Below are 9,186 nucleotides of genomic sequence, written 5' to 3'. Positions count from 1 at the left end.
TCCCAAATTCCCTATGTGCACGCGTCATGAAGGGTCGTTATTACCCTGATGGTGAATTCATGGAGGCCACGGTGCCACGCTCGTCTTCGATGGTGTGACATGCAATTGTGGCAGACCGGGAAGCTCCACAGGAAGGGCTAGTCAAGCGTGTTGGAACGGGAACACTATCTCTATTTGGGAGGATAGGTGGATTCGGGGGCTGTCAACTCTATGACCTACAGTCATGCCGGGTGGGATGACACTGGCTCTTGTAAGTGAACTGATCGATCATGAAAACTAGACCTAGCGAAGGGATCTAGTTAGGGATGTGTTCATTCCCTCGGAAGGTGATGCTATCCTCAACATACCTCTACGTTTCGGTGGTGGTGATGATTTTCTTGCTTGGGCTCCCGAAGTGAATGGCAACTACTCTACCAAATCTGTGTACCATGCTCTCGTGACTCGTAAAAGGGCGTGGAGCTTTAGAGGAAGGGACGGTTACAAACACCACACAGAATGATGGACAGATACAGAAGCAACTATGGAAGCTCAATGTGTTGCCAAAAGTGTGCGTATTCTGGTGGCGGGTTGTGAGACAAATCCTACCAGATGAAAGCACTCTAAGTCGAAGACATCTACAAGAACTTGGCAGATGCAATGTATGCTTGGCTATGGATGATGATCTAATGCATGTCATAGTGCATTGTTCGCATGCTAAGATGTTCTGGGAAGAAGCATCTGCTTGGTTGGGGTGCGCCGTCCAAGGCTACACCCGGATACATGGTTTAAAGATATACTATGTGACTCAGAATTCACTGATGTTCAGAGGTCACAAATGATCGCATTTATGTGGGCGATTTGGCACTCAAGAAATAGAATTACACATGACGATGGGAAGTTTGACCCTGTATCGACCGTTCGGCGCATTAAGGCGGTCTTGGCGGTCCTGGAAATACCCCATTCATGTGGGACCATTCTCCCTGGGCATGGGTGGTTGCCTTCGGCTCCAGGAGTGATAAAAATCAATACAGATGCAGCGATGGGTATGGATTCGGACAGATGTAGTGCAACAGGTGTTGCTCGATCTCACACCCATTTGCTGGGTTCTTCCAGTAAGCCTCATCATGGGGTGACTCATCCGTTCATTGGTGAGACGTTGGCGCTTCGTGTTGGGGTTATTTTTGTCAATCTACACGGCTTCTCACATGCGATCATGGAAACAAACTACGTGGAGATGGTAAACCTCTAGAAATCTCGTCCTAATAATCGTTCTGTTGTGGCACCTTTACTTGTAGAAATTGGGGAGCTATCTGCTATTTTTTACTTCTTTTTGTATTCAACATGTAAACAGGTTAGCAAACATACCAACACATTTGTGTGGTAAGCATACATGCTCACTTATGGTGACCGAGAGTTGGAGTGATACTAGACCATCTTTCATGCTCACTAACTTGTTGACTCATGATGCGAGGAGCTCCTTTGTTGAATAAAGCTTTCAAGTTTGAACGCAAAAAAGGATGACAAAACTACAGACTCTAACTTAGGGTGGACTCGTACCAACGAACTAATCAGCGAGGAATATAAATCTCGACAAAAAAAACCCAAAACGACCGATCACAATTAGCACCCTCCTACCCGAATATTGTTTTTGGAGGCCGAGCTCCATGAAAATTTTTATCAAATTTCTTATTTTTTATGTCTTCAATATTCTGAGAAAAATACATATATACATGAAGATGTAACACACATGTATATAAAATTCCAGGGTAAAATATGTTAAAATAAGGATTGTGTAAAAAAGAGAAATCCAGAATTTTTTAACATATGATACTATTCATTCTTCAAGGCTATGAATTTGTATTTTTTGTACATGCCGTATTTCAACATTTTTATCTAAAATTTTACACACATACACATGACATGCTTGTTTACTTCGATGATTTTTTTTGATTGTTTGAAATCAAATTTTTTGAAGTTTGATTCTTCTTCTCTCCCTAATAATAAAGCAAATACGGTTTCTGGTCGTTCGTCGTCGGCGTTTTTGCAAATACGGTTTCTGGTCGTCCGTCGTCGGTGTTTTTGCAAAAAGGCCACTGCGTTTTTAGTATTCAACCCGCACTCCCTTTTTAAGTATAAAAATGGATCATTTAGAAATGTTTTACAGAAAAGCGCCTGTTTCTTTTGGTAATTGAACCCGCAGTCCTCCCCTCCATGCCCCCGGAGAGGCGGCTACCCCCTGGCCGCCCTCCTCCAATGCGCAACGTCGCGGGCCGGCGACCTCCTCGGCCGCCTCGGCCCCCGCCACGTCGGCCTCCCGCACCGTCTACAGCGACCGCTTCATCCCCAGCCGCACCGGATCCAACCTCGCGCTCTTCGACCTCGCCCCCGCCCCCTCCGCCACCGCCTCCTCCTCCGCCGGATCTGCCGCCCCTAGCCCTACTACGCGCTCCTCCGCACCGCGCTCTTCGGGCCCGACAGGCCCGACCGCCGCGGCCTCCTCCTCCTCCTCCCCCGTCGGCTCCCCCGCTGGCGGCAACATATTCCTCCGCGTCGGTAGTAGACAGCCTGCTGAACGAGGCTAGAAGACTCGGAGGTAGCTAATGTTGTTAAGCTCTCTGTTGTCCATTAAGTATCATCCACACACCCTTCAGTGTGAGTAAACAATTTTCTGGAATCGAGTTCCTTTTGAAGTTTCCCTGCAGGCTGGTAAATCAGTGTCCGGTGCATCCGTCGACGCTAACGGGAAGTTTGTTGTCGAAGTTGAGAAGTGTACTGTTGATTTTGTTGATTACATGAGCGCTAATTATGTCTTGGTTGCTACACGCAGCAGCCAACAGGTATGTGAATAGATGCTTGCGGTGGTCATCACAGTAGGCACCATAAGCTTCCTCCCTTATATTTTCTCTTACTTGCAGGGTTACTCACTTGCTGCCCAACATGGTCACTCGATTATTCCGGCAGTGCCCAGCTTATTCACGTTTAAAATTGCAGACAAGCGACTGTGTGATCTCTTCGGAGTATTCATCGATAACCACTATTACAAATCTCATGCTCACGAGTGACTGACTAGACAGAAATTATCCCCATCCTTTTCTTCTGCCATATAGTTTACTTTCACAAGAGTCAAAGCAAAATTGATGCTGGATGGCATTCAGAAAAGTTCTCCTCAATTAACTCAGGTGAGCGGCCCACCTTCGGCAACATGCTCCATCGTAGATGTTTGCTTATTTAATTGCTTGGCCATTAAAGACTGGACCTATGTTGGTTACACACTCGGGGCTTAGTGGCCCTGTTGTTCTTCGATTGTCTGCATGGGGAGCACGCAAATTATATTAGGACAAGTACCAAGATGAGATCTGAAGAAATTGTGCAAGAGTGACACTACATTTCTAACATTGTCATCCAACGCAACCAATTGCCAAACTCATCTGCTTTTCTTGGGATCTGTACATTCTTTTGACACAGCAAAGCTTATGGTTGACTTCATACCTGACATTCACACTGAGGACATGAAGCGCATCCTTTTCCAGCACAAATACAAAAATGCGGTTCTGACCTTTTCCTGTGCATTTCTATTGTAACTTTGGAGTCTTCTTCTGAGAATCTTAGTTTCTAAATGTTAACTCTGCTCTTGATTACCTGTTGCTTTATGCCACCCTTATTAGGCTTTCCGAGTTCAATTTTAATGGAGATTCGATTGCAGATACAGTTACTTATAGCCACCTTGACATCACTCTGTTTTATCCATGATGTTACAGTACTCTAACCAATGTTTTGTATGGCATATGTAATTTTTTACAGAAGTATTCCCTGTGAAAATTCCAAATTTCCCTTGTAAAATGTTTATGGTGAAGCTGAACTAAGTTTTTTTTGTAATCTCTGCATAAGAGCAAAGTAAATAACTCCTTTCCCAAGGAGTTTGGTCTCGTGAAGAGGTTTTGGGGATTCCTTCAAGAACAGGAGGTTTCTGATATTGCTGAATTCTGTCTTTATCCCTTTAATCAGAAAGCTTTGCTAATTTGAAGTCTCCTCTTGCAGAGTATAAATGGTGATATGCACTGGGCCACCGTACCAAAAAATCATCTAAATGCAACAGCCCTTCGGTTAAAACACTGGATGTTTGAGGTTGTTGGGAAGGTATATGGTATCTGAGCGCATCACTTGAAAATTTCACCAGCGATGCGATACGTGTTTACTCACTGTGTTGTTGTTCCTCATCATATGTAGGGTCAATTCAAAGATGAGTTCGTGACGGCTGGAGGTGTTCCACTTTCAGAGGTATTTATTAGTCGACAACTTAATTGCAGTTTTCATAAACATGACCCGACTCGCAAAGAAAATCTAACTTGTTCATCTGTTGTAAAGATATCGCTTAGCACTATGGAAAGCAAGAAGCAGCCCAATCTGTTCTTTGCCAGAGAGGTAATACCGTAATAGCACAGTTGTTCGTGAACTTGCAACACTCTGGCCATCTTAGTGTCTTACAGAGTGTGTGATGTTGCTGTAGGTTCTTAATGTCGACGGGGTTACCGGCGGATTCAACTTTCAGGTAATGATTATAAATTTCAGATTATATCACTTCCAGGGGAACAGTTGATGAGTGAAAACTTTTGAGGTGAGAACGAAAAGGGCTTCAATTCAGCACTTGTTGTTTGCTTTCCAGAGAATGCATGGACTGGTGGGTACATAGTTGGGACAAGCATAGGCACATTGGCATCAACCAACATCCTCAAAGAAGAGTAGGCCTGTTTGCAACTGCAAGGATCATAAGTAAATGCAGTGATTCAAGGATTCTCATTGGCCGAAAAACTTTGTAAGAACTTGTGAGAGTGTAGCAGTATTGTAGGAGTAGCTAAAAAACAAGCAGAGATAACCAACATTCACATCGACTAATTGTATTGTCGTAGTGTTATAGCGACAATTTTGTTGTCGAGTAAGATCCTACAAGGTTCGCAGGTCGCCCTACAAGATTCATTTCTTCCTCACCTCCGATTTCATGCCTCCTTCTCGGATTTGCTGCCTTCTTCTTCCGGGGATTTCCTCCATGGTCGTCAAAGATTCCATCTTTCCTCGTAAATTTCATCAACTAGCGGGGGAAGGTTGCTCGAGGGGCTCGGGTACGGTGTCACTGCTGTGCGGAGTCGGTGCTTCGGTGCCCAGAGGTGGGTCGCGACTGTGCGGAGCCTTGTGCTAAAATTTCAGATTCGAATCAATAGTCCCACACCGCCACATTATATCAAATTCTAGCAATTTATATACGTTTTAAATTGCAAGATTCAACAAGCCAGCAAAGAGGATGAGATACGAGCAACAAGACAACACAGAAGGCGAGATACGAGCAATCAAAGAGGAGGAATGGCGCATAAATCCAATAAACCATCCAAACCGAGCGTGAAGTCTCCAATCACCGCAGCCAGATCTGGCAAGCAACCATGCCACCACTGCTCACAGGCCCCGCAGCCCCCGTCGCCCACCGGAGAGTGAGGCTCCACCACCACGGCACGGGAACGCTGCCGCAGGCCGGCCCGCGGCTGGACGAGGCGCTTGGGCCGAATTCGAAGCATGGGGCGGGGTGGCGACTGGGCGCGGGCGTCCAGATCGAGCGACGGTAGTAGAGCCAGCTCCATGGCTGGACGAGGTGCTTTGGTCGGGCCAACCACCACGTCATGGGCGCGCCGGATTGAGAAGAAGGAAGAGCGTGAGGTGGATGAAGAAGAGGAAGAAGAATGATGATGTGTTGTAGATAAGGGGCATGCAGTGGGAAGTGGCCGGTGGGCAGTGGGGTTGTCGCTAGATGTTGTGATGGACCGGAAGCTGCTGGACACCGATGGAGCTACGTGTCGGGCTCGTCCCGGCCAATGTATGTGCACGAGGCCTGCTTGTGAATATATTAATATGCATGTCACACTAACACCAACACTGCATTGCATACACTTTTCATGAATTGCATTCTTTGAACCCAAAAAATATGTCATTTTAAGACCATTTTTCTATTAAATTAAAATATGTCTTATTAAGCAGGACATATCTTAACTGAATGGAGAACTACAATAGTGACGGTGAGAATAAAATAGTAAAGCCGTAAACCAAACAATGCAAACATTTTTTAGCCATTTTACAAAGATGACAAGGCCGACAACATAATTATTCATGTTGAGAATTGTTAATGTGGGTCATAAATCAAACAATTACTCGTGTTATAGGTTACGAGATGTAATGCTCTTTTTTCTTCCAATGCAAACCCACGGACATTTTTACTAGTCATCGAAAACACTTTGGTAGAAGCCGAGAGCCAAACGTCCAGTCTCCCTCGTGCCAAAATATCTTCACGACACGAGTCATATCTACTCCAAAATCTTCAGAACAATTTCCGGGAAGGAAAATCTCTTTTTCCGGGAAGAAAAATCTCGAGTCACTGGGAAAACGAAACAACAGATAATTTCCTCCGTGTACCTGACTTTTATTACTGCAACGGCGGGTCAGGGTAGCTCCGTAGATATATTTGTTTACTTTGATCCAACGGTTGCGTAGCTCAGGCCACCACCCACAGTTGGGATTTGCCTCGTGGAGGAGGGCCCAGCTCACACGAAACGTGTCCGGGATTCCTCCGTCCCGCCTTGAACCTTCCAGAATAAGCCATAGCAGGACAAAACTACAAAAAATCCACGGAAACTTCTCGCAGTTTCGGAGCCCCACCCACCGTCCCCTTCCCCGTCCCCACACCAGCCACATCCCTCCAGACGCCCTTCGCCAGCCATCCGATCAGCCCGAGCAACCCCAATCGAAAGGCTAACAGCCGTCCACCCGCGCGGCCCTCGACGCACGGCGCGCGGCCAGCCTGACTTGGCGTTCTCGGCACGAGTGGCGGGCGCGTCGCCCTCGGGTTTATAGCTTCCCCCTCCGCAACTGCCACTGCCTCCCCTACTCCTCCGTTCCTTCGTCTCGTCGCGTTTCCGTCTCCAACTTCTTCTTGCTTCTCTCCACGCTACGCTCTCCGGAACCTTCCAGAAGGTTCCTTTGCCACCCTCCCTTCCGTTCCGTCAATGGTGTCGTCGGGACAGATCTGCGCTGTCGTCGTCGGCGGCGGCGTCATGGGCGAGCAGGCCGCGCCCGTTTCCTGCGGTGAGACGCCGGCTCAGGCGGAGGTGGGGACAGGGGTGGGGCAGAGGTCGCTTCCTACGCCGTTCCTGAACAAGACGTACCAGCTGGTGGACGACCCGGCGGTCGACGATGTCATCTCGTGGAGCGAGGACGGCTCGGCGTTCGTCGTGTGGCGCCCCGCCGAGTTCGCGCGCGACCTCCTCCCCAAGTACTTCAAGCACAATAACTTCTCCAGCTTCGTGCGCCAGCTCAACACCTACGTAAGTGGGTGCTCTTCTTCCTTTTCCCTCCCAGCTTGATCCGGATTTAGTAGTAGATTTTTGTTGGTGTCGCCGGAATGTCGAGGTGCTCATTGGCGTGCCGGTGCAGGGATTTAGGAAGATTGTGCCGGACAGGTGGGAGTTCGCAAACGACTGCTTCCGTCGAGGAGAAAAGCGGCTGCTTTGTGACATACATCGGCGAAAGGTCACGCCGACAGTGGCGGCCACTGCCGCGGTCACGGTAGCTGCGGCGGCGGCGATTCCGGTAGCCCTGCCGGTGACAAAACGGCAGGGCTCGCCGGTGCTTTCTGGCGACGAGCAGGTGCTGTCGTCGAGCTCGTCCCCTGAGCCCCCCTTTCTGAATCAATACGCGCCGTCCTACTCTGGGTCAGGCGGCGTTGCCTCCGGCGATCTCGGGGAAGAGAACTTGCGGCTGCGGCGGGAGAACTCGCGGCTCACGCGAGAGCTCGGGCAGATGAAGAAGCTCTGCAATAACATCTTCGTCCTCATGTCCAAATACACCGACGGCCAGCAGGTCGACGCCGCCAACGCGACCTCCGCCGCCACCGACGCCGACGCCGGGCATTGCTCTGGCGAGTCGGCAGAGACCACGCCGCTCCCGCCTCCGCCGGTGCTCGAGCTCTTGCCTTCCTGCCCAAGTGCTCCCACGGCTGCCGATTTGGGCGCGGAGGACGAGGAGGAGAAGATGAGCGCGAGGCTCTTCGGTGTCTGCATCGGGCGGAAGCGAATGCGGCACGACGGCGAGGACCAGTCGAGCCGAGGAGCGGCGGAGGTGAAGCCTGAGCCGATGGACGCGCAGCAGCCCTCCCTGGACGGCCACACAACGGAGGTGCAAACCTGGCCCATTTACCGGCCCAGACCCGCGTACCACCCCCTCCGCGCCTCCAACGGGTCAAACTGCTACAGCGGGAGTGACGACCACAACGGGTCCAGTTCCAGGTGAGCTCAGCTCAGAAAAAGAGAAAAGAAAACCACAGGTGAGCTGGGTTGGTGAGGGTCGTGTACTACGTAGCAGTACTAGTACCGTAGTTACCTAAGTTAATTATAAATGTAGTCTACTAATCCAGCACTAATTAAGGAAGTCGCATGTACGTAGAGTACAACTAGAAAGATAGCAAGTTGTATGTGAAATTTCAGTTTCTCCGTAAGTTTCTCGGCAACTCCCGAGTATATTATCATCTCCAATGTATCCTTTTTGTACATAAGAAACAAGCAAGAAAAATCAGAGTCGTGATGACAAGTTCGCTGATGTGATGTTTCGTTCAAAATGAGTTTCTTTTTTAGTACTTGGCAGCATCACCTCGAATAAGATATTTTAGAGCAACTCCAACAAAAACGGACGATGATTTTATTTGTTTTTTATTTATTTGGGTCGTTCGTCGGTTTTATATTCGTCTGGTTTATGATTTGGGTCGACAGCGCGTCTAATGCGTCGAACCATATTTATCAGCGTAACTAGCTATTTGCCTTTTTTTAATAAATACAAATATTTTTCATATTTTTTAAAAGCAAATGAAATACCATAGTTTCATATAACCAAAATAAAATATAGTAAAGTATTATAAGCTCAATAAAAATTAAATTGTCTAAAAATATAGTATTAGTTGCCAACATGATCTCACATATGCTCAACCAAATCATCTTGTAACTGAATATGAATTTTCAATCATGTATTTCATGATGGAATTGGATGAACTGTGCAAACGATGTCGCTTCTCCGCCATGCTGAGGCACCACATTATCACCGTAAAACTCAAAACCCTTGCTGGTGAAGACGTTTGGGGCACTCATCTTCTATGATCATATTGTACATGATCACACAAGT

The 9,186-nt window shown here is 47.9% G+C and overlaps 1 protein-coding gene and 1 pseudogene across 2 annotated transcripts; both read left to right on the top strand.

The window, feature by feature from the left end:
* Positions 1–223: 223 nt before the first annotated feature.
* LOC123408665 lies at positions 224–4,749 on the top strand (annotated as a pseudogene).
* Positions 4,750–6,852: 2,103 nt separating this feature from the next.
* LOC123408580 (heat stress transcription factor B-2b-like) lies at positions 6,853–8,610 on the top strand. 2 transcript variants are annotated; one of them, XM_045101655.1, is made up of 2 exons: positions 6,853–7,340; positions 7,450–8,610. In XM_045101655.1, exons 1-2 carry the CDS (start codon positions 7,023–7,025, stop codon positions 8,302–8,304), a joined length of 1,173 nt encoding a protein of 390 aa, XP_044957590.1. In that variant the 5' UTR covers positions 6,853–7,022; the 3' UTR covers positions 8,305–8,610. The 2 variants fall into 2 exon arrangements, with proteins under 2 accessions (XP_044957590.1, XP_044957591.1); XM_045101656.1 differs by having other exon boundaries at positions 7,125–7,340; positions 7,458–8,610.
* The last annotated feature ends 576 nt before the right edge of the window (positions 8,611–9,186 follow it).

The sequence above is a fragment of the Hordeum vulgare genome, chromosome 7H, assembly GCF_904849725.1.
Source record: "Hordeum vulgare subsp. vulgare chromosome 7H, MorexV3_pseudomolecules_assembly, whole genome shotgun sequence".
Lineage (NCBI taxonomy): Eukaryota > Viridiplantae > Streptophyta > Magnoliopsida > Poales > Poaceae > Hordeum > Hordeum vulgare.
Note: the sequence above shows the minus strand (reverse complement) of the source record. Positions and strands in the feature narration are given on the sequence as shown.